Source organism: Myodes glareolus, chromosome 20 (genome assembly GCF_982192425.1).
Source record: "Myodes glareolus chromosome 20, mMyoGla1.1, whole genome shotgun sequence".
NCBI classification, from domain to species: domain Eukaryota; kingdom Metazoa; phylum Chordata; class Mammalia; order Rodentia; family Cricetidae; genus Myodes; species Myodes glareolus.
The window spans coordinates 6,966,252-6,992,362 of record NC_142045.1 but is presented as its reverse complement, the minus strand read 5'-3'; the positions used below and the strand labels follow the sequence as shown (position 1 = coordinate 6,992,362).

At 46.3% G+C, this 26,111-nt stretch overlaps 1 protein-coding gene across 2 annotated transcripts in view; it reads right to left on the bottom strand.

Moving 5' to 3' along the window:
- The window catches only part of Tmem131l (transmembrane 131 like), a 132,679-nt gene that overhangs the window by 51,507 nt on the left and 55,061 nt on the right, over positions 1-26,111 (bottom strand). For both annotated transcript variants that reach the window (XM_087899434.1, XM_087899435.1), the window contains exons 4-7: positions 11,688-11,756; positions 6,331-6,454; positions 4,839-4,955; positions 4,042-4,152 (exon numbers count right to left, since the gene is read on the bottom strand). In XM_087899434.1, the coding sequence (XP_087755560.1) occupies positions 4,042-4,152; positions 4,839-4,955; positions 6,331-6,454; positions 11,688-11,756 (421 nt within the window). The remainder of the gene's footprint in view (positions 1-4,041; positions 4,153-4,838; positions 4,956-6,330; positions 6,455-11,687; positions 11,757-26,111) is intronic.

Here is a 26,111-nt window from a genome sequence, read left to right as displayed (position 1 = left end):
GTGCTGCTTTCAGATGATGTTTTGTCTACAAACATTACAATCCATTCAGCACAAGAGCAGGGGCGCCACACTTTGTCCATAGCCCAGGGATTTACCGGGACACTGAAGAACTACTGTTGACTGACAGACAGACTGATTCTGGAGAGGGCATGGCCAGCTGGAGAGGGCATGTCCAGCTGGAGAGGGCATGTCCAGCAGGGGCTGACTTAAGCAAAGCCACAAAACCCCATATAAACAAGAAGCAAAGAAGAAAGCTCAGAGAAGAGGGACAATGACAGGGCCGGCAAGGAGACGAAGGTAACTCGGGGTGGAGCACACAGTCTTTCAGCAAGGAGATGACGGTAACTCGGTGTGGGGCACACGGCCTTTCAGAGTTTGAAAATCTTCCTCACACCACACACAAAACTGAAGTCAAATTTGTCATAAACAAATATAAACTATAAAATCCTGAATACACGGGAGTGAATTTTCATAATCTTGGATCTTTTAGGTGGGATCCTAAAACTGTAAATAACCAAAGGGGGGGGGAAATCCAAATAAACTGGTCTTTTAACAAAATCTGTCTCTTTTTGTTCTTCAAAGGAAACTATCAAGAGAGTCAGAGTAAGGAAACTAGAAATCATGAATTGAGTAAAAGTCAGACCTCTGGGACAAAGAGTTTATACTTCTCACGAGCAGAAAGACAACACAACTTAAAACTGAGCAAAAGGAAGACTGACAACTCAGCTGGCCACGTGCTTGCCTGGCTTACAGAAAGCCTGTGGCGTGTTCCTAGCATCATACACATGGGTTCTGGTGTGCACAGGACTCCAATGTTTGGGAGGCAAAGGTAAGTTGAGAGATTCAAGGACATCTTTGGCTACATAGGGAGTTTCAAACCAGGCTCGTCTACATAGAACCTTAAAAAATAAAAAATAAAAAAAGAGGAGGAGGCATTGAGATAGATCAATACTTGAAGGTTGAGTTTGATTCCCCAAACTCAGTGCAAGAAGAGGACAACTTAATCCTACACTACACAAAATAACTCGTTTTTTTAAAAGTAGGGCAAGCTGTATGAATAGGTACTTCTTCAAAAAAGATACACAAATCTCAGTCTTTGATTCAGTCATTATGGAAATGCAAAGCAAAGGACCTGGCACCCTTGGGGACGGCTGTGTCTAAGAGAGACCAGGTGACAGATAAGAAGTGTTGGCAGAGCTGGTGAGGATGCTGTTGGTGGCGCGGTACCATGACGTCAGAACTTTTTAACAGTCCCTAGAAATATACAACTTTAACAAAAGTGCACTTTCAGGTGTGCATATGTGTTGGCTAGTGGTTTCATCTGCTTTTGTCAACCTGACATAACCTAGAGTCACCTGGGAAGGGGGAACCTAAATTAAGACAGTGCCTTACACAGAATGACAAGCAGGCATGGGGGGGGGCATTTGCTTGACTAATGACAGATGTGGGAAAGCTCAAGACCCCACAACCCTTGCTGCTCCTGGGCTGCTCCTGGGTGTGTACAAAGGCAACCTGTACAAGTCACGGAGAGCAAGCCAGTAAGCAGCACCCCTCCATGGTCTCTGCTTCAGTTCCTGTCTCTAGTGCCTGCCCTCTCCTCCCCACAGACCACGGAGCTACCTGACAGTGCAGACCTTGGCCACAGCCACCTAGTGAGGGGAGAGGAGCCTTGCCTAGAAATCTGGAGCAGACCTCACTGCTTTCGTAGAGCATGGAAAAAGTTCAGAGCGGTGACTACAGTTGATGTGTGTGTGTGTGTGTGTGTGTGTGTGTGTGTGTGTGCGTGGGTGTGTACTGTAGGAGAATGTGTCTGTGTATGGATATGCACACTGTATGTGGTGTGTGTGTACTGTAGGAGAATGTGTCTGTGTATAGATATGCACACTGTATGTGGTGTGTGTGTACTGTAGGAGAATGTGTCTGTGTATGGATATGCACACTGTATGTGGTGTGTGTGTACTGTAGGAGAATGTGTCTGTGTATGGATATGCACACTGTATGTGGTGTGTGTGTACTGTAGGAGAATGTGTCTGTGTATGGATATGCACACTGTATGTGGTGTGTGTGTACTGTAGGAGAATGTGTCTGTGTATGGATATGCACACTGTATGTGGTGTGTGTACTGTAGGAGAATGTGTCTGTGTATGGATATGCACACTGTATGTGGTGTGTGTACTGTAGGAGAATGTGTCTGTGCATGGATATGCACACTGTATGTGGTGTGTGTGTACTGTAGGAGAATGTGTCTGTGTATGGATATGCACACTGTATGTGGTGTGTGTACTGTAGGAGAATGTGTCTGTGCATGGATATGCACACTGATGTATACAGATATAGGTTGTCATCAGGCATCCTGTATTTTGGGATTAATGAGTTCTGGCCTTCAGCTGCTCTTCCCTCCTAGAATCTTCTAATTAAAGCTACTAGAAGTTGTGCCTAGTTTAGAGGATCAGAGGATGGGATTATCACCTGTTGGCCAATGACTGCAGTGTATTTAAGCCTACATGGTGTTAATAAAGGGGGCTTTCCGAACCAGCATTTGGAGGTTCGTGTGTCCGTTTGTCTCTGCGTGAGGATTCTCAACCTCCAGTCCCTTTCACGAAGCTCGCGACCTGGGTTCTAGTGCACAGAGCGCAGACATGGGGGCGCGGTGCGTGGTGCGCGGCACTGTATCACTCTGTCTTTCAATCCAGAGAGGGGTCGCTCCTGAAGCCTGAAGCTAGGGTGGTAGCCAACAAGTCCCAGTGGCACCTCTGCCTCTATTCCCACAATACTGTGGTCACAAGCACACGGACACGCCTGGCTGTCATGTGAGTACTGAGGGTCTGGAACCAGGCCCATGTGCGTCCACGGCAAGTGATCTTACCCACTGTGCCCTCCCTGCAACTCACGACCTGTGTGCTCTCAAGGGAAGGAACACAGGTCTATTACATGCTAACAAAGATCCTGAGCCAGGATGGGAAGAGGGAACAGGTATCTTAGAAACTCTCTGAGTTGAAAGAGGTTGTGATAAGGGTTCTAGAGCAGGGACGGGGGGGGGGGGGCGCTGAGACAACAGCGGAAGCCAAGGACATGTGGCAGGAGAAAGGCACGCAGAAGCACCAGACGAGGCCGGCACAGTACCGCGAGAGGAAGGGGGTGGTGTGTAGTGCACTGAAGACCAGAAGCCAGGGCTGTGTACTAAAGCAGTGACCAGGGTCTAAACTGCTAACAAAATGCGTGTGGGAAAGATTCTCAATTGCACAGAACTGCTAACACACACACACACACACACACACACACACACACACACAAGTTCCTCTTGCAAAATGTGGTGGTGCATGTCTTTCATCCCAGCACTCAAGGCCAGAGGCGGGCAAATCTCTATGAGTTGGAAGCTAAGCTGGTTTACATAGCAAGTTCCAGGCCAGTCTGGGATACATAGTAAACCCCTGCCTCAAAAAAAAACAAGTGTTTCCTCCATAAACCATAAGCAGATAGCACAAGAATCAGAGAGAGGAAAGGGATGGGTAAACATCTTTGGAGGCTTGTCGCTGTTGGTGGCTCTAGCGGTTCTTTCTGTCTTCCTGAAAAGCGGCCAGGAAGATTTAACAAGCCCTGTAAAACAACTCATGGTCTGTGACTACAGCCTCGTTGTGAAATTATACCCCAAGGAAATAGACAAGCAAAACGGAAAAAAAAAAAAGAGAAAGAAACATGCGCACACAGCCCAGTGGTTAACAACAAAGAGACAGAATATTTTACAGAGTAGCGATAGAGCTAGAGACACTGTGGAGTGGCAGCTCCAGGCTGTTAGAAGTATGTAGGGCTGGCTACTCAGAGGAAGGGCATCTGCCCAGAATGAATGAGGCCCTGCCATCTTCAGGTATGAGAGGGAAAGAGAAAGAGAGTAAGAGAGAGAGAGAGGCATAGATTTCATTCATTGACACTTTGAATCATCTATTACTTCCATATTTCAAGACTTTTAAAATAATGAGAGTCAAAATAACTCATAGAGAAATAACTCTATGAGTTATTTCAAAGTAGCTCTGTTAAAATGACCTGTGTCTGTGAAAGCTGAATGCTTTGGACCTGCGGAAGCAGAAAGTATGCATTCGGCAGCTGCTCGGCAGACCCTTCTGTAGAGACTCCGCGAGTGCCCACTCCAGATACCTGCAGGGAAGCAAGAGAACCAAGCCTGTCAGTGTCAGGATGCCTGGTCTGCGTGCACCTGCTCACCAAACATCTGTCCTCCCCTGCAGGAGAACTGCATGGTCCTCGTGATGCAAAACTCCTCACGGGGACACCTCTGAGACAAAAGGGCCTAGTGGAATCAAACACAAATAACCAAATCTCATGCTTGAATTCGCCATATCTCCAGGGCACCCCGGGTGTCACACTTGGGTTAAGATCCCCGTTCTGGGAACACCAGCAACAAGGTATTTTCATGCGCCCTTCCCACTCTCTTGATTGAAGTAGTGATGTGGATAAGGAACTTCCTGGAAACGGACTGCCTCGCGCACGACAGCATCTCCTGACCAGAAATACTCCTGAGCAAGGGGAGGCGGGCCAAGTGCGCCCGTGAGAGAAAAGAGCCTGCTAGGTTTTATTCTAGAAAACCGTATGGTAGATAGGGTTTGCTTCACTCTAACACACCTCGAAGACCCAGGGGCTGTCAGGATGCAGGGGAGGTTCTGAGGCGCACAACACAGAAGGCTGGAAGTTGACAGACTTTGCATAGCTCTGGGTTACAATTTAATGCATGCAACAGTGGGAAATCTCTCCAAGAGTCCTCTAAAAAAACAGGCAAGTTCTCTAAATCAACAGGCGAGTATGTGGCAAAAGAAAACGTTACTTACATGATAGGAAAGGACTCCATGAGAAGAGGTATTAATAAATAAAGAGCTTTCGATGCTCCCTTCCTCAGTGGGTAAGAAAATAATCCTGAAGGAAGTTCTCCCCATCGCTGGGACGACCTGAAAGGAGAGGAGAACCCAGTCAGCCCTCTGGAGGAGTGCTCGCAGACATCCCTCCTGACTGCTCCTGCAAACAGTTCCTGCACGTCCTGCACCTATCAGCATCACCAAGCCCCGAGCCGCTCCAAACTGATCATCTCCAGCACTCCACGGGCAGACTGCCAACTCCCGGCAGATAACTGCCCAGGACTCTCACTCAGGGTGAGTCGTGGGCCTCACCTTCCTACTCTCCTTCACGCCCACATGTCCACCAGTTCAGCTAACACACTTCTGCTTCTATTTAAGTACAAAGGATGTTGTACACATATGTAGATTTATTGTTAAATATGTTAACACATGACTAAAACCCAGGGGACAGTGTTTATCCACATAAAACAAACCAACCGTGAAGCGGTTGTGGAAAGGCTTCTCTGGGCACATTTTCTTGGTCTCAGTAGTTTGTCAACATTGTTAACACCCAGCAGATACAGTAACCAACATTGTAACACCAAGCAGACAGTAATCAACATTGTGACACCCAGCAGATACAGTAACCAACATTGTAACACCAAGCAGACAGTAACCAACATTGTGACACCCAGCAGATACAGTAACCAACATTGTAACACCAAGCAGACAGTAATCAACATTGTGACACCCAGCAGATACAGTAACCAACATTGTAACACCCAGCAGATACAGTAACCAACATTGTAACACCCAGCAGATACAGTAACCAACATTGTAGCACCAAGCAGACAGTAACCAACATTGTAATACCCAGCAGATACAGTAACCAACATTGTAACACCCAGAAGATACAGTAACCAATATTGTAACACCAAGCAGATACAGTAACCAACATTGTAACACCCAGCGGATACAGTAACCAACATTGTGACACCCAGCAGATACAGTAACCAACATTTTAACACCCAGCAGATACAGTAACCAACATTGTAACACCCAGCAGATACAGTAACCAACATTGTAACACCAAGCAGACAGTAATCAAAATAAGGAAAAGCTTAGAACCTTTAAGGTCACTGGAAAACTACAGAGGACTACTGTCTGTGGTTCTGCAGACTAAAGGAACCCTGCTGCTCATAAGGAGCCCTGGTTTGTGCAGAGGTCTGAGAGAGGGCAACGATAAAGCCAGCACTAGTTACTGAAGCCTCAGTATCCATGGCAATCTTAAAGGATCAATACTGTAACTTTCTCTAGCCATGATAAAGCCATGCTAAATGCACATACATTACTAAAGTTTCTTTAAACATGTTTCCCCATTAGGTCCCAGAATCACTGTAAGTATGAAAGAAAATGAGTGATAAAGTACACATAAAGTAAACAAAAGGCTACAAAATGGAGCACGACTATCAGGAATATCAACACTCACCCTGCAATGGACAGGTGGAACATGAAAGTGTCTAGCAGCTGTAAACACCGAGTTCACCACAACCTCGCTGTCCCTGCTGGGGTTGTATGCGTAGAGAAGCTTCGCTGCAGGATGCCCCAGGGACCTGGTTGGGGAAACAGAAAGGCAAGATAATTGTGATTATCAGCATTGCTCATACACACATGCATACACTTACACGCTATTTTTTAGGCTAAAGACCGAGCCCGGGGTGCCATGCACACCACTGAGCTACATTTCTTGCCCATCTATTTCTCAGGCCATGTCTAGCTGTGTCTGGTTGCAGAAGATCACAGCTGGCTGTTGACAGCTGACAGTCCCTCACAGAAGGAGGGGCTGGGGAAATAGTTCTTCATAATTGCATGTGACCCTGGAGAGGGGCTGGTATGGAGAGCTGAAGGAAAGAGGCACCATGTACACAGCCATGGGTGTTACCATTCATAAGGACTTCCCAGTGTAGTTATTTTGGGTCAACCCATGCTCTGTCAGTAACCCGCCCCCATCCACGGTCTGTACGCAAGCCCAATAAATCATTGATTCCCCTTTGGTGAAGTCAAGTTTTGATTTGTCAATGGGACCTTAGTAGAATAGGTGTAGGCACTGCACAGCTCCCTCCACAGGGAGACAGTTCTCATCACAGAACAACTTTTAATTCTTGTTGGAAATTTTAAAAGCCAAATAAATAAATAAATAAATAAGACTTTTTTTAATAAGACTAATGACAACCTACAGTAGCACTCCATTTCTTTCTGTGTTGTAAGGATTCAGCACATCTGGGTTATTAAGAGCTTGCATGTTTGTCTGTTTAAAAAACCAAACATACCCTGGTATGTACCAGCATAGCTAGGGTCCTCGTTCCAATCAAGGTATATTTAGATAAGAGACTGCATTTCCCATGAAAGCTGCTCCGAGCACCAAGGAGACAGCAGGAGCAAGGCCCAGCCCCTCGAGCTGAAGAAAGGCATGCACAACAGATTATCACTGAAATGAAATGGTGGCATACATATCCAAGGAGTAGCAGGGGGAATATTTCCCTTTCTCCCATGGCTGATCAATGATGTACAGAGATGGCAAAAGAACAATACAAAGAAACTGACCCACAGTGTCCAAAACCTTAGACTAAGCTTACCTGACCATTGGTCAGCAAAGAAATCCGCGTCTTTCCTCCAAAAGGTCTATTTTACTCTATACTCAATATTGCGGTAAATACTGAACTGTTTGGCAAGTAGATTTTGGTGATATTCAAACAAGAGAGAAAGGGAAGGAGAGGGAGTTTTCATGAACTCAGTACTGTGGGAGAGCACTCAGGAGGCTGAGGCAGGGGAATGGCAAGTTCTCGGCCTGAGGTACAGAGGAAAATCCTGTCTCAAAACCAAAACAACAAACAAAAACCTGTATGGGCAGAAAGCTTCACACACAATTTTTTTTTCTGCCCACCTCCCAGTGATGATCTAATGGAAAGGCTGGACCATGCAGCACAGGAGGGGCCTCCAGCTGGGTCTGGGTCTTACTGACTCCTACTGTCTAGCAATGAATCCACCAGCTCATTAGGAGGCAGCGGAGCCTGCAAGTCAGTCTCCCAGCTACCCAAAAAACACAGTTCTTATTAGTATGGCCCCCAAATAAAGCTACTCCAATTAGGCAAAATCCTCTTGTGTTATACTTGTACTTCTGTAATTTTGTTGCAGGTTTTCCAATAGTAGAAGTGTGCCGTTCATCCTGGCAGGGCTGTTAAGACAGCAAGCCCAGAGCATCCTGGGTTACTCTGCCTCAAAAAGGAAACGTTCACTGGAATAAGAACGACATGCATGCTGTTTCTCTACGTTCAATGTTTGGACATTTTGTTCTGGCTTCCATGGCTACTTTTCTAAGCACTCACCTTAATGGAAAGATTTTAATATATCTGATGTATGTTTTAAATCAGAAATATTTTAGAACCTCCACTTATAAATAAGACACACACCAGTGTGATTAAAGCCTTGGTTCTTTTAGTGTTTACATTTTATTTACTTTTTTTTCCCATTTATATGGTATGCTTCTGAGTGAGTGCATGCTAGAAGGCTGTGTATCTGGGGGAGGAGATCCAGAGTTCAGACAAGGGTGTCAGATCTCCTGGGCTGGAGCTACAGTGGGTTGTGAAATGCCCAATATGGGTGCTGGAACTGAACTTGGGTCTCTGGAAAAGCAGCAAGCACTCTTAACTGCTGAACTACCACTCTAGTTCCAAAAATAAGTCAATAAAAAAAAAACCTTTTACTGTCAGGCACTGTGGTACAGACCTTTAATTCTAGCATTTGAGAGGCAGAGGCAGGCAGATCTCTGAGTTCAAGGCCAGTCTGGTCTACAGAGCAAGTTCCAGGACAGCCATGGCTACACAGAGAAACCCTGTTTGAAAAATCAGAAAAACAAAACAAAAACAAAATCAAACATCAAAAACATACTGAAAATGTAAGGGTCACCTAATAAACCAGTCAGAGAACTGGGCTCATATCTGCCTTTCTGGCCATAAATGAGTACAGACTTCAGTGGCTTTAAGTAAAAGGTCCCAACCAATCAACAAAGCTATTTAAACTCGGCATTTAAACTATGCCCCACTGCTTTACATACTATTCACATAACTGAACACAAGTGTCCTGGTTTCCAAGAACACAGATGTCTGCCTGAGAACTACATTCATGAGAGAGGGTAGCGCCCTCCAGAGCAGGGGGACTGCAGCCACTGTCTGTCCCAGGGGAGACAGAAGCCTCCTAACCACTGGCTATTTTTAGTCTACTTTTCAATATTCTATTTTTACATGTGTTAAAGGGTATGAATTTCCTTTGGAAGTGACAACTGGAGAATAATCTATTAATTTAATATGGCAAAAGAATGATGAAAATGTATGAATGATTAGCACTTCCAGTCTTGGAATCAGTAGATTGCTAACCCTTAAAATAAGATCCCAGGAAGACAAAGCAGTAACAAGATCCCGATGCTGCATCTGGAATTGAAACCATATCAGGAGAAAGTATGCTGTCTGCCTGAGGTCAATATCAAAATAATAAGGGCAAATACTGGGCCAGGAAAGGGAGGGAATCCAGGTGAGCTGGCTGCTGGCTATTTCTCTAGTAATAACAATAAATTAGCCAGGTGGGTGGGAAAGGAAAATACGTGATTTTTTTAAATGTTTAGAAAGTAGAATGAAGTTTGGTCTTGAGATTCTTTTTTATTTATTTTTAACTTCAAGAAAATGACAGCCTGCATTTTACTACCATGAAAACTAGGATCGTGAGCGACAGCTTGGTCCCCCCCCCACACACCCTTGTCAAACTGCACTATTTGTCAGCAACAAGTGTGTAAACTTCTGTGTCCCGTGCTCCAGCACAAAGACATCTGACAATGAGATGTGCCTGCTCAGGTGATGCCTGCCCAAGTCGCCCTTGCAGGATGCAGCCACGGCTGCTGTACTTACTGCACATCTGCAATCCCAGCCCTACAGAGACAGAGCCAAGAGATTTGCCACAAGTTTGAGGCCAGCCTGGTCTACTGAGGTCCAGGCTGGCTAGGGTTACACAATGAGACTCTGTCCCAAACAAAATAAAATAACAAAGCAGCACAACTCAAATGACATAAAATATAACTACACAACAAAAATTATAAAGTATTGCATAATTTGACTGAATCTTCTGAAGGTATTTAAAGTTTTAAAAATCAGTAATCCTGTCAAATCAACGACTTCACATAACTATTCAATAAGGTTTTTATATATCAGAACCAGTGATTAATGCATGTGGCTAATTAAGAGAAATACAGCACACATACTCAATGATTACAGAATTTTTTTTAAGTTTTATTGATTCTTTATGGATTCACATCATGCCTGATGATAGAATTTTTATTTATTTGGGCTTCTTTTTACCCTTTTTTCTTTTTTTTTTAAGATTTATTTATTTTGCTTACAGTGTTCTGTCTGCATGTGGGCCTGCAGGCCAGAAGAGGGCACCAGATTTCATTATAGATGGTTGCGAGCCACCATGTGGTTGCTGGGAATTGAACTCAGGACCTCTGGAAGAATAATCAGTGCTTTTAACCTCTGAGCCATCTCTCCAGCCCCCTTTTTTCATTGTTTTTAATTGAGCTACACATTTTTCTCTGCTCCACTCCCTTTTATCCCCTCCCCTATCCCATGACCTCCATGCTCCCAATTTACTCAGATCTTATCTTTTTCTCTTTCCTATGTAGATCCATTTATGTCTCTCATGGGATCCTCTTTGTTGTCTAGATTCTCTGGGGTTGTGGACTGTAGGTTGGTTTTTCTTTGCTTTATGTCTAAAAGCCACTTATGAGTGAGTACATATGATATTTGTCTTTCTGGATCTGGGTTACCTCATTCAATAAAGATTTTCCTAGATCCATCCATTTGCCTGAAAATTTCAAGATGTCATTATTTTTTCCTGCTATGTAGTACCCCATTGTGTAAATGTACTACAATTTTTTATAGTCATTCTTTGGTTGTTTCCAGGTTCTGGCTATGACAAATAACACCACTATGAACATAGTTGAACATATGTCCTTGTGGTATGATTGAGCATTCTTTGGGTACATACCTAACAACGGTATTGCTGAGTCTTGAGGTAGACAGATTGTTTCCTAACTTTCTGAGAAATCGCCATACTGATTTCCAAAGCAGATGTCCAAGCTTGTACTCCCACCAGCAATGGAGGAGCATTCCCCTTAACCTGTATCCTCTCCAGCATAAGCTGTCATCAGTGTTTTTGATCTTGGTCATTAGCTTTGGTTCCTGTACTAGAACTTGCTCTGTAAACCAGACTGGCTTACCATTGACTTCTTACTGAAGTCTACTCACTATCAAACGGTATAAGGCAAATCATTAAATAATGGCTGGGGGAGGGGCTGAGCGTACATCTCAGTAGGAGAGCCTATGCCTGGCATGAACAAGATCCTAACTTCAATCCTTCATATTGCAAACAAGATATTAAGACAGGACTTAAAACAACTTCTACACTCCCCCTTTCATGAAAATATTCCTTTATAGGATTGATATACTTTTATAATATTAATATGCTTAAAATATAACACTGTACATATCATCATATAAAAGATACACTGAGAAGAGGGGCTGGAGAGAGGGCTCGGTGGTTCCCAGCGGACACTGGGCAGCTCACAACTGCCTGTGACTCCAGCTTCAGGAGCTGCAGTGACCTCTTCTGGTGGCTGTGGGCATCTGCACTCATGTGCACATAACCAGATCTCCCAGCATACACATATATAACTAAAAATAAAAAAGCTATGCTGAAGGTAAATACAAATACAACGAATTCTAATAAAAAGGCACTTACTGTATTCCAAAATCTAGAACTGACGGCTGGAAATGTAAGCCTTTTCCAGCGAACAGTTTCTCTGAGAAGCTGAAAGACAAGAGAAAAGGAGAGAGATTGTTGCCATTTTCAAATCTGGATGTTGCAGCTGTTTATCTAGGCCATTGACTTTAAATTCAAGAGATATAATTTTACTCCCTTACAGATAAATTTGAACTAGAGTTGCAAAAGATGTTGACATTCTTAGTTTACAGTTAATATACCATTTATCAAGTGGACAGATCTATCAGCATGACGTCGACATAAAATGGGGTCCCAATAATGACTGCTAGGTTTCCTTCTACACGCAATCAGGTAACAGGCCTCTTCATACACTCAGAATAAAGAAAAGCATTTATGTAAAGTAGGCTTAAAGAAATTTTGGTACCTAAATTTGTTAGACTAAAGGTCGATAGGAAAACGCCAGTGTGTCACAGTCAGGTCAACTCCTGAAGGCAGACACAATCTCCAACCAGGTCTGCATTTTATTTGTTTGTTTGTTTGTTTTAAGATAAAGACTGAACTCTGTAGCCCAGGCTAGGCTGGGAACTCACTGTGCAGCCCAGGTTGGTCTCAACCTACTAGGCTCAGCCTGTTGGATGACGGTCTGGGTTGCAGAGGTCTAATACGTCTGGTTCCGCATGTGTGGCCATTGCCGTCCTGTGCTGAGTGGGTCAGTAGCTTAATTTGTCAGAGCCTGCCTTATTAGCCAAAAGGTAGGTGGACAGCAGTTGTTGTGAAGACAGAATGAGGAGACAAGGCCTTTGCTTCAAGCCTGACCGTGGTTTATGTAATAACCGCAAGATCATGTTACAAAGAGGACGACATTCATCTCACCAAAAAAGCAAGGAAGACAAATGGAAGGCAACTGGGGCCGTGTCTGCGCTGGCCTCTGGGCTGAGAGGTCCCCTGGACTGGCGGTGCTGGCTATGAATAGAACAAATCACACAGACCTGCGCTGTCTCCACATCACAGATTTGCAAACCCACAGTCAGAAACTTCATGTACGTAACAAAACCCAGGCAACGGCGTGGGAGCCTTGCCCACAGCCTGTGGATCGGCAGCACGGGGGAAACAACCAGGGCCTGTGACGTGGCACCTCCAGGGGGGAAGAGACTTGGAGACTGTGGTCTTGGCCTACAGTTCCGGTAAGACAGAAAATGTTAGAACTGAAGGAGATTAGAGAACTCCGGCTGAGGTCTGCTGCAGAGCTGACCACCGCTGACTGGTGGGGAAAGTTCCACACTTCTAGAAGTCGCAGAAATCCTTTGTGTTCACTATTGTGGTGCAAAAGTTAAGGGGGGGAAGTGGCTGGCTTTCCAACAGTTGGTAAGTAGCTAGTGGCCATAATCACATGTGGACATCAAAACTTATCCTCAAATTATCAGTGCTAAGAACTTAACACTATGTTTGAAATGCCAAAGTCATTTCCAAACCAGCACCTTCTAGGAGGTAACTTAGAGGCTCTGGGAAATGAACAATGAGCCACCTTCTCATCTCCATTCTTCCAGCAGCCAGCGTTAGCACCACACACTTCACCCTTAGTGGGACAAACCACTACCCAGGCATGTCAAATCTCACCTGGCCTCTGTTACTCTAGGCGAGTCCTATATGGCGTAAAGTAAACATATGCATCTTGTAGAAGCCAATTGTAAACGCAGGCTGACTGTGGTGTCCATTAAAAGAGAACAATACAGGAGGAGCTGTTCTGCTTCCCAGACAGAGCTAAGGATGGACCACGCAGGTGGTGATGCCCCCAAGGGCCGGCACTCTTATCTGCGGACCCTCTACCCCTCACACTCTTCGTCTTTCCTGGAAGATGGTGGTTGAGACAGAACCCGGAACCTTGTGCAGGCTAACAGCACGCCTTGCTTTAAGTCCTTACTTTAAAGATGCCCGCCTTGTACAGAGCACAGAGCCTGTCAGCAGCCGGACACAGCTGGAAGGCATCCCAGTTTCCAAATTCTTCTGTCTTTCCCTTTTTCCTAAACTTCGGCAATAATTTTCTCTATACGTATAAAATTAAGCCAAATAAAACAAGATTAAATTAAAAATACGCTTGAAAAGAAGACGGGTCCAAGAGAAAAGACATTTGATCAGACATAAGCCAGCCTGAGCCGGATGCAGCGGTCCCAGCTTCCGATGGTACGGAACTCCGTTCCCTCTTCTGCAGAATGGGTGGGCTGTGCTGGATGCAGTCGACAGTCTCAGCGCTGTCTTCACACCTACATTCCTTACTCCAAGTCGACCTAGGTGCTGATGTCACATGCACCATTGAAAAACAACAGCTTAGACAAGCGCAGGAATTAACCATAACCAGCTGTCCTGGCTGTTCAGAGAGCTTGTCATCTCCCCCTTTCCAGAGTGAACAGTGGAGCCAGTGACTCTGGCCCAACCCCGGCAGCACTAGGACAGGTGCTCAGCCTAAGAAATATGCTAATAATGAGAACTTTCTTGGGGGAAAAAAATGAAAAAAACATAAAATAATATAAAAAAGCCAAGGTTTCTTTTCCCTTTTAACTGTGGTGGAATCCCGGACCCCATGTATGCAGGCTGAGTTCAGAGAACCCAGTCAGCAGCTAACACAGCTGGACACGGGATGGAGACCATATCCAGAAGGCCGACCGTCAGCAGAGATATAAATATTGAGAAGAGAGTGGAAGCAGGGAGAGGAAAGCGGGGGAACCGGCTCTGCTGTTGGACCACCCGGGGTGCAGGCCAGGTCCACGGGTGCTCTACCCTGTTCCAGCACATGAAGCCGTCTATGCGTTTCTCCCTAAAGTTTGTCCACTTTCGTGAGATGGAGGCACTGCTGCAGGAGATGGCCTGCTCTTTCCACACAACAGAACGTGAGACTCGCAGTGAGCACCCAAGGAAGGAGAAGCAGGGATGGCACCTAACTGTTCTCCACACTCCTTAGACATCTTTTCCATCAGTGGCGTTCGGAACCTTACCATCTACCGAGCTGGCTGCCTTTATTAAACTGTTCCAACACCTAGACAGCAAGCAGGTTCTTTTTTTTTTTCAAAATTAAACATTTTAGTTTAAACAGCTGAAAGCCAAGACAATGGCTTTGGTCAATAAGAACAAAAGGAGAAATAAGCAAAGAAAGGGTCCATTCTCATCTCACAAAGGGGGAATAAATTACTCCATGAGAAATCAAGGTTCATGTCTGCATTCTGGTGTCCAGAGAAGACACTGTACATTAAGGACTGATTTACTAGACTGTTCCCATTGCTCCCAGCAACACACTATGGCAGTAACAGAAACGCTTCAAGACCTGTGGCCTCTGTGAGGGTAAGGATCCCTGCATCAATATCTTTGCATCCCTTCTTCTCAGTGTGTGTACCCAATGAGATAACCATCCCCCGAGCAAGAAGCAGGCACCTCTAGGACTCAGTCCCTGTTCTCAGACGCCTGAGAGAACTTAGTACTTGCACAGTGTGCAGCTGTAAGCTCAATCCCTGCAGAGACAGAAAATGGCCAGGTTGGGGCAGGCCTTACTGACTTGCCCACAGCTAAATGACTAACTCAGAACAAGGCCTCCCTCAGGTTCTCAACACTGACAACGACTGGAAACTCACAAGATCCAAGAGCAAGGCACTGCCGCTCAGGACCCTCACTGAACGGCAGATGGCTTTAGCCACATGACCTATGGCACGAGCTGCAAGCAGAGACTACAGCTCAGTTAGCGGTAACACACTAGCAAGGCCACGGAAGGCGCCAGGTTCCATCCCCAGGTACCACACAGAGTAAACAAACGTCAGATATAAGGTACTGACAACATGAGTGACAAATTCTGTGCCATAATCTTAGTAATACACATTTTGTTTTGTTTTTTACTTCAAAAATACTTCTCCCCAGAAGCAACTGATAGGGAAACCCTGGAAGACACACATTGCCTCAGGCAGCCAGTTCGAGCTGTCCCTCTTCCTTGGAAGTCAGTATTAACTACAGGGTTTGAAATCACTGGGCTTTTTCCTCACACTAAGATCTCACAGTGGAGAACTGGCAGAATATGGCTTTCCCGGTTTCTTTCACTGAAGGAAGCGTCAGGCTCAAGGTGAATCCATCAGTACACTGGGCGAGAGCATCAAAGAGTGAAGTAAGCTGGGCAAGACAGCTTGGGCCTGTTGGATACCTCGGTGACCGAGGAAAAGGGAAACGCGCAAAAGCTGGGGTCTGAAGGCAGCCCCAGAGTACTGATAGCCAGACCCTCCTACGGCAACGACAAATGTCCTCCCCTAGTGTGCTCCCCAAACTGCAGATGAAAATCCCCACGGTGCCACCCACAGGGAGAAGTCCTCTGCCATAGACTCTGTGACTAGACAGCTCCTCTTTCTGGGTGGACCCTGGGCTCCCGGTTTCAACACCACCTTTGCTGTTCTGTCTTTTCTCTAGATAATGTATGAAGAGACTTACCTGACCTCTTACACCCTCTGACCTTCCGTTTCTTCACGCCCTTTACCCCCCACAGTCTAAGTGTTGACAAATAAGGACAGCAACTAGCGGGAGTCCTTCCGAGGTGCCAGAAGCTAGACCAGCCTTTATCTTCTCACAGGTTACTGTAAGAACTCTGGATGGGAACTCGGCTCTGCTACACTTAGGATCACAACCTCCCGAACACAGTGTGCTGTGTCTGAGTGGTGCTTGGAATCTCTAAGTGAAGCCTAGGAGGAGGTGTCCGGCCATGCGGAATGTGTCCTTGAAGGCAGTAGTCATCTACGGATCAAGACCTGAAGTGAACAGTTTGCCCTGAATGTGTTCCCAACCAGGTCCAGCACCTCCACCGCAGACATAAAAGCCATTATCCCACCCGGTCATGGGCAGGACCCTCTAAAACCACAAGTCAACAGAAACCTATCTGAGGGTTCATTACCTCAGCTAGCACCATGCCTACTGCATACATGAGGAGATGACTGGAGGGCTTACACAACTTGCCAAAGCCCTCCTGCTCCAGGTGTGAACACACGGGTTCACAGCCTGCTCCTTCCTTGTAAGCATGCAGCTCTCTGCTCTCCTGCTAACGGCACTAGCAATCTATAAGCCGTGGAGTCAAGGGCTGAGCTTCCTTAATCTCGCTGCTGGCTGCCATCTCTGGAGCAGCCCTTCCTGGGTTTCTAGGAAACTGTTTCTGTATGCCGTCCTTCCCTGACAGCTGTACCATCTGTCTGTCCCTCTCTGGCTCCTCGTGCTCTGTGCATCTCTGCACAAGACTGTTTCTGAGGCTCTTCCTCCTGGTTCTCTCACTCTGAGCAAGGGTTCCTGCCCACCTACTAGGTCTGCCTTCTCTACGACCTTTGTTATTTGGTGGCTATTCAACACCTACCTGACCACATTTGTATATTTCCCACTCTACCGCTTCTGAACTTGGAACTGATCTCTTACCAGTTTTATTAGCTCCCCTTGTGGGTAGGATGTGGTCACATGACAAGATGTGACCAGGGCATCAGGCACTGAAGTGGCAAGGAAGGAGGGTGGGGGAGAGGAGCAGGGAGGAAGGGAAGGAAAGGGGAAGATGGAAGCCAGGGTTTCCGATGGGCAACCCTAGCAACAATAGTGCAACTGTGTCAGTGGCAAGGATGGCAGTAGCAGGTTTTTTTGGGGTCATTCTAACTGCCAAATCCCCTCTAGCTTGTGTTCCCCAAGCCTGTTCTTAAGTCTTCCTAGAGATTCCCTGTTGCCAGTATCTTCAACAAATTCTTGTTTTCTCTTTTGCTTAACTCAGTCAGCAATAGTTTCAATAGTTTCTGTGGTTTAACTGATTCATTCCCCCAAGCTTGTGTATGTGGCCTAGACTCCTCTGAAGCTCCCGGCTTGATGCTCCACCTATACCAGAACCACCTCTTGGAGAGACAGTTGCGGAATCTCCAGGCGGAATCTAAGACAGCTGGCTTGGTCTGTGAGCTTCCCAGCTTGCTTGTCTCTGTGCCCCCCCCACACCATGCTGGCTTGTCTGTGTGCCCCCCTCTCCCCACACCATGCTGGCTTGATCAGCACAGCACGGGCTCTAAGGAGTCTCCAGGGATGTCACACTTTCATGCCATTGAGGTTCTTGTTCTCCATTCCCACTATCAGGACTTTATTTTCAAAAAGCACTGCATTTGCAATTCAAAAAACTTCAAAATAAGCCACTGCGTTCACACATTAGTCGCAATGCATTTTGCATGCTGCAAAGAACTCTTGTGACCACATGGACTGTAAAAATCTGTCAAAGAACAGACCAGCAATTAAATGCGTATTTCCCTGGTTCCTGCTCCAGCTTTCTCCTCTCTTCAACGTAGGTACAACTCCTTTGTGTTGTACACACAAAGACCGACGACATCTTTCCCAGACTCCAGAGATAAGTCATACTACCATGCTAAAATCATTTGAATACGATTTCATAATATGAGAAATAAAAAATCCGCTTTGCCTTTTCTTCCAGCTCCGGGACAGTAAGGTAGCACCAAACGTAATTTAGTCTGAGATGTCTGCAGCGGTCATCTTAACTCACACAGAAAACAAAGGTACCAGGGAGACAAGCAACGATCCATGTACTAGAGTGGGCATGCTCAGTTCCCACATTGACAGTTCCTTGGAGGTAGTGTTAAGGCTTGGATAAGTTCCCCAAAGACAAATGCATTAAGGATGTGGTCTGCAGCCTATGTCTCTACTGGGAAATGGCAGAACTTTAAGGGGCAGGTAAGGCCCAATGGGATTCAGGAAAGTGGACGCACGGCCCTGAAGATGCTGAGACTCTGGCTTCTCCTTCTCCTCTCCAGAGCCTCCCTCCTCCCCTCCCTTCCCCCCATTCCAAGAATGCCCAGAGGTGAAAGGTTTTATAGCTGTATCACCCAGCTGACTTCCCATAGACCCCTAACCAGGGAGGCCAACCCATCACGGAATGGAACCTCTAAAACGTAAGCCAAAATAAACCTTTCTCCCTATAGGCTGATTGTTATAGGGAGATAAAAAACTAATAGTGAACTCGCCTCTTTTTAAGAGATTATCTAACAGTTCTTGAATCAGTCTGCTAGCTGAACTTGCTTTTATCAGAATACAGGAACAGCAGGCTACTGACATTCATTTCTTCTACCTGCATTAGGATCTTACCATAGCAAAGGCTGAGTTTCACGAATACAGAGACAAAGACAGGCTGTTTCACTATTGTGGATACTGTGTATATCTCCTAAACCCCTGTGATGGGCGTTACACACAATCTAGAATGAAGTCCTGGCCCTAATTATCTGGGGTGTTCACAGGAGGAAATGATCACCTGCTATGAAGAACCTTTAGAAAAGCACTTTGGGGGCTGGAAAGATGGCTCAGCAGTTAAGAGCACTGACTGCTCTTCCAGAGATCCTGAGTTCAATTCCCAGCACCTGTATGGTGGCTCACAACTGTCTGTAATTCCAGTTCAGGAGATCTGACACTTTCAGACCAATGCACATAAAATAAAGTTAAATCAATTTTAAAAAAGAAAGAAAAGAAAACCACTCTGGAAGGGGAGCCATCTGAAAAAAAGTCTAGAGATCTAAGAGACTTCAAACAAAGGGAAAACTCAAGACAAAAGAAAAAAAAGTTAATGACAAAAACTGAAGCAAATAAAATTTCTTTGTTTCCCAATAGAAGAAAAGAACAACCCTGTAACTTTACTTCCACAGAGACTTTCAACTGAAATACACTTCATTGATTTATCTTTAATCTCAACATAAAGGCGCAGGGACGGCTCAGCCTCAAGGTTCTTTCCCAGCAAGCCTGACAACCCAGGTCTGATTCCAAGAACCAACTCTACAGGAGAAGAGAGCTGACCACTGAACGCTGTCCTCTAACCTCAGCAAAAATGTGTACACATATGTTTCACACATGCACACCACTACACATACCGTACATAAATGTAAAATAAAACAAAATAAAAATAAACTTTTAAAAAGTCCCATAGTGAGAACATTATCAAAACAATGTTTAGACGATACACAGAATGTTGGTAACACTGCCTGAGAAGTCTAGTGAATTTTTCTGAGCTTTTTATCTGCTTCTTAAGGGCAGGCTCATGGCTGCTTGGCCATAACACAGCCGCGTGGCTTTACAGCAGTCATGAGAACTTAGCACAATACTCACATGTGGCTCAATGTTTTACTCTGCCTATGTTTATTTCTGTGAATATTTGCACAATATGGTGTCATTCAAGATGTTCAACTTCTTTCTGTTGAAAGAAATACATATATTTTTTCTGAAAGCAATGTTTGAAAAAGCAATGAAGATGTGTGGTTCCACATGTGGCTGGGTGGTCTTATAATTAAACCGCAAAACCAACAAATAGCTGAACAAACAAACAGAAACACAGTAGAACCCTCCAGACGGCAATTCCGAGCTGTGTGCCCGACACCCATCACATGGCTGGCCACAGAACATGACTTCTCGCCAGCCTCACACCTATGTAATAATCCTGCTGTCAGAATGGCTTATATGGCTTAAAGGGCTAAAACCCAAAGAAAAACCAGTCTAGTATATTCCCAGAAGAAAAGAGCATTCCTTAATATAAGAAAGCGGGGAGAGGAGGTCAGTTCAGCAATGTGCTGGGTCAAAGCAATGTTCTTCTGACTGTACAATGGTAACATTTCTATTTCTATGCCAGGCTCTGTGGTAGATTGTTCTCTAGGCCCCTAACACCACCCAGGCCCTCCCTTTCGACATAATGGGGTCTTAGCTGGGCTCACATCCAAGGCCCCTCTGAATGTGGGTAAAGTCTGTGATGTAAGGTCTAGCAAACAGGCTGGAAATTCAAGCTTCCAGGAAACTGGGGCCCCTAGCCTGTGCTCTCCTCCACATCTGCAATGACACATCCTGGGTATCAGAGAAGGGAGAGACCAGTGTCTGCATGCAGTGGGGTCCCTGAGACCTGGAGCAGCAACTGCGTGGCTCTGCCTCTCACGGCAGATGTGACCAAGACGCTTAATTACAGTTGAGCCAGCAGCCACTGCTCAGAGGCACGAGTCCTGTGCAAACGCCCATTACAGCATCTGCCTGCTGCCACAAAGACGTGACCATGCCAGATTTTCGTGGTGTCCAGGCCCTGAGCTTAGTTACAGTAACACAAACATAGCCCTAACCTATTAGGAAACCAAATGCCTAAGAAGAAAGGATGGTTTCTACCGCCTTTCATCGGGACTGACTACGACTGTGGCCCTTGGTAGCTTTAGTCAAGTGCTGCTGTCAATAAAAATGCCTGCATTGGTGTTCGGCCTCACTGCCAGCCAGCAAGAACCAGAACCGCTGTGAGACACTGCGGGGGAGCCAGAAGCAGAGCCACTCCAGACTGACAAGTTCCACCAGAGACAGAAGAGTTGGGTGATGTCCCCATCTGACTTCCAAGAATCAAAGTTCCAGAAGGGAACCTTGTGGTGGTTTGAATGTGAATGGCCCCAGAGACACATTTGAATATTTGGTTCTTGGATAGTGGAACTGCTGGGGGGAGGGGGATTAGGAAGTGTGTTCTCTTGTTGTTGCTGCTGCTGCTGCTGCTGCTGCTGCTTTTTGGTTTTTTGAGACGGGGTTTCTCTGTAGCTTTGGAGCCTGTCCTGGAACTCTGTAGACCAGGCTGGCCTCGAGCACACAGGGATCCACCTGCCTCCCAAGAGCTGGGATTAAAGGCATGCGCCACCACTGCCAGGCTAGGAAGTGTGGTCTTGTTGGAGGACTTGTGTCACTGGCTGTGGGCCAATTCCAGTAAGTGTGTACATGTGCATGCATGCGCGCTCTCTCTCTCTCTCTCTATCTATCTCTCTCTCCTTACCTCCCTCCCTCCTTCCCCTACTCCCAGCTCCCTGCTTGGGGATCACAGGTAAGCTTTCCTCTCATCTATGGCTCCACTGCCCTGCCTGTTTACTCTCTGGCTTCCTGGTGTGATGGCCCTGCTCTCATCTTCTAAAACTAAGTAAAGCCCCAAAACTCTTTCTTCTGTAAGCCGCCTTGGTCGTGGTGTTTCTTCACAACAGAAAGTAACTAGAATACCTCATCAATAAGAGCCCAAATGAACTAACTTTTCAAAGACTGCTCCTAACCTCTGTCATTATTGGTACACAGTACCTCCATCACCCGGGGCAGCTGGCAGGAAACAGCTGAACTCCTGTTCTTCTTGAGTTGCTCCACACAGGGATCCTGCAAGTTCTTGTAAAACTAGAAAAGGAAAAACCTAGAAAACTGTGTTTTGCTTCCCAGCTCTCATACTGGGAGAAAGGTATGCATGGGACACACCACGGTAGGAAAAGAAAGAACTAAATTCCCAGAGCAACAGTATCACTGGATTCTAGGCAGAGACCGCTGGGTGAATTAGAAAGATACAGAGTAAGGGTCTTTGACCAGACGTTCAGTATCCTCTTTTAGCAAAGTAAGACCTACGAACTCATGGAAGGATGGAATGAAGATGAGGGCAAAGAGCTCGGCCAATGGTCAGGTGGAAAGAAAAGGGAAGAAGTAGCAGGAAAGAGAACAGAAGATGGACAAATCAGGGAGAGCTACAAAGGTCTGTTCCAGAATCCCATTTACTACAAAAGCAGAGTCAGGGAAGATGGCAATATCCTGCCAACTGGATTCCAGTGAACTGACAGCCACAGGCTGCACTCCACAGGGACCCAGCAACAGTAGCTGGGGCCTCCCTTTCAATTCAGCCAGGGAGTTTAATTGTTCTTAATTATACAGATGCCACTCATATGCAAATCCTGCACCCAGAGCTTTCCTTTTAAATTGTAATTTTTCTTTCAAAGCCTTGAGTGCTGAAGTGTAATTGCTGAAGACATTGTAAAAGAAAGAAGGGCCCTGTGGGTCCCCAGGCCTAGGAGCCAGGGCCTATTTGCTCAGTCTCCTCCCCCCCCCCCCCCCACCAGGTCTGCTGGCCTCTCACAGCAGGTCAGCCCCATCCAGCTCCAGGGACTCCTTCCCAGTCCACCTCAGCCCTCTAACCACATCCCCCTCCCTTCAGCACTCCCAGCCCCAGACAAAGAGCAGCAAGCATCCTGCATGGAGCCACAAAGGCAACCAAGCAGCTGCAGAAAGCAAGCAGCTGGGAGGATGCGCTCTGATCCCCCCGCCCATGCTCAGTCAGTGGCCATCAAGTCCACAGTACCGTTCTCCATCAAGGTAGAAGATTATAATCCCAGCTAACAATGGGGAGACGAGAATGGGGGGACTAGTGTGAGGAAGGGAAAAACTGCCCTGTACAACTTGGTAACAATTAAAAAATAAAAAACCAGGAGAGAAACTGAGAAGGCAGTTGCCAGAACACTCGGCCAAGCCGGGGTCTGTGGAGCATTTGAGACATTTCCCTTTCCTTAGATTTCCTAAAAACTGGGAAGTACATCTGTGTCCAGAATGGAGAACATTCAGAATGGCGTGGTTTTGAGCCCTTCGAGGGCGGGAGAAAAGTAAAGACTCCCTGAGCACAGCCTGTAAGGGTTGGTGCCAAAGCACTCAGTTCTGTTCACTGCACAGGGCCTGATTCCTGCTCTCACCTCGGTGCTCTCTTCCCTGGCTCCTGACTGTCCCTTCCCTGTGCCTGTGACCCAGGCCCCGTCCACACTCCCCCCACTTACCATCCCAGACGCTCACCCTGTAGGAGAGTGGCTAAAACCACTCTACTTCAACCATGTCTTCACAGGTGGTCCTACACTGTAGCGACCCGGACCTCCTCTGTCTCAAAACCCACACACATTCCTCCAGAACCTCTATCCACTTTTAAACCCGAGGCAGAACCTTGTGCGGCCCGTGCCACGGCTCAGTGCGGATCCCGCAGCTGGATCCCTTGCCCTGGCTGCTGCTTTCCCTATGGACCACGCTCAACTCTGAAGGTCCAGCCCTTAAACCCAACTGAGAGCTGGTCAGTGCTTTATTCTGCATCTCCAAGATAACTCCCGCTTCCAAAAGCCTTCCTTGAAGTCCACTCCACAGTCCCTCAGGGTGCCCATCTTTGAAAAGATTCCCTGCTTACACTCTCAGGTGTGGCCCACAATCCACACGCCCGCCTTTCTCTGGCCCTTTCAACTTTTCCAGTCCTCAGTGCTCCACTAACATCCACAGGGCTCAATGAGTTGGCCAAGGGTCACCGCTGCTCTGCTTCCCACTGCCAGGCTGCAAAGATCCACCCAGTCAGGGAAGTGGGTCGACTTTGCAAGCCGAAGTGTCCTCAGGGCTCAGAACAGTCTCTCTCAGTAAGCAATGCTATCCAAATAGAAGAAACCTTTCCCATTCGTGCCACGGGCTTATAAAATCACAGTCCAGGTCTCAAAATTGTCCTTTTCCATTATCCGGTATCAAATGGTCTCGTTCTAACGTGTCAAAAAACACAGTATGGAAAGGATCCCCAGTTTCAACCTTAACCTTACCTTTAGCAAATCTAATTTACAAAAAATAATGAAAATGTGCACAGACTTTTTTATTTTTAAACCAATGACAGGTAACTGATACGTTTCACCTTTTTTTAAATGTCAGGAACAGGTTTGTGATATGGTAAAGCACTAGCCTAGCATGTGCAAGGCCTGGGTTACACACACACACACACACACACACACACACACACACACACACGCACGCTCTTACCATGACAAGGATATACAAAACTGGGATGAGTTAGATGATTACAAACGCTACAGCTCCGATGTGCGCTGAGAACGATCTCAAGTTTGAGAGACAGATCAGTCTGGACTAGAAGAGGACAGGGTGGCGAACCCTTGGTCTGGAGCTTTCAGAAAGTCGCACCCAAGGATGTCCCTGGTTCAAATCCAACCGATGTAGGTTCTTTGGCTGTAGAGGAACCTCCTTGGCTCGTTAACATGGGAACCCCTGATCATCAAAGTCGCCCTGAGTCAGTGCCTTCCGGGCTCCTTCATGTCCAAGGCAGAAGGCGGCAGACAAGGAGTATTCACAGTGAACGCAGACTATACAGACTAAAGAACAGCACAGTTCTATCCTGAGTGGACAGGATGGTCCCAGAACAGGAAACTCCAATGGCCTTTGATGAGGCTTTCGACCAGCACTGGATGGAGGCTGTGATACTTTTTGTTGGGGTTGGTCTCTCGTTGAATGCACTGCCAGCTTGAGACAGTGAGTGACCTACACACCCTTCTGTGAGCCTTCTCAGTCAGCTGGAGAGGTGACCATGCATTTTACCCAGTTGGGGAATGGGCACACATCGTGGTCATCACTGTACATTTTACCCAGTTGGGGAATGGGCACACATTGTGGTCATCACTGTACATACTATTCCTCAACTGGTTCTGCACTCTATTGAACTTTGTAGGCTAAAAGTCACTTCCCTCTTTTATTCTTGGAGTACACGAATGTGACTAGTTCACAATCAACAGACCCTTTGGGGACCAAAGACTGACTGCCTACCAGGTCAGCAACAAAGGTTACTCTTCTGGTCTCATTGTGTAAATTATTCACTCATAACTGACAATCCCAGAATGGTGAAGAGTCACGAGTATTTATAAGTCAGTTACACAGAAACATAGGTGAGCTGAGAGGAGGCCCGGTTCAGAAGTCCACAGGCCCATTCTACGGACGTGCATCCCAGTCCCAAACCCGATCCTCTCGGAAGCTACAGGGCTGAGATCTGAGCAGCAAAGTCCTTCTGCCTCAAGACCCTATCCCAGGTTCCCAGAATAGCTGATCTCCCATATTTAAGCAACTGAGGTCCCAATTTAGGGTTAGGTATATGAACCCAATAGCTACAATGCAAGTCATTAGACTGGGACTAAAAGCTAGCAAAACAGGGCCTCTATACTATTAAAATCAGCAGTGACCTCACGAAGACTAACGCTTTCTGAGAAATGCCTTTTTCCAAAAGCCCCAGGATGATCTGTGTTTTCACTAAAGGGAAAGAGGAAAGAAAGAGCACTCAGAAGGTGTAACAGGGCTGGAGAGATGGGTCAGTGGTTAAGGGTGCTTACCACTCTTCCAGGGCACCAGGTCAGTTCCCAGAACCAAATGACACAGGGCAGTTCCCAGCAGACTGAAACACCAGCCCCAGGAGATCGGATACCCTCTCTGACCTCCTTGGAAAGTAGCACATGCCCATGCGCGCACGCGCGCACACACACACACACACACAAAGTAAAAAAATTGGAAAAAATGTAAGTGGAAATGGAATCGAAGGGTGACAAAGCACTTTTATGGCATGCACGAGGGCCTGGGTTTGATTTCCATCACGGCGAAAGATATATTTTAAGTACGAGCTATAATACACACACACACCAGAAGGTTCTTTAAGGAGGGGCGAAAATATAAATAGACAGTAGTAGTGCCTACACAACCCTAAAAACATGCTTAAAAATCAAATGCAAAACACTGGATTGCACTGTATATGGCTTGCGTTAAGATAAAAGAAGAAAGAGAACAGTAAGTACGCCCGCCAGCCTCCCACCTCAA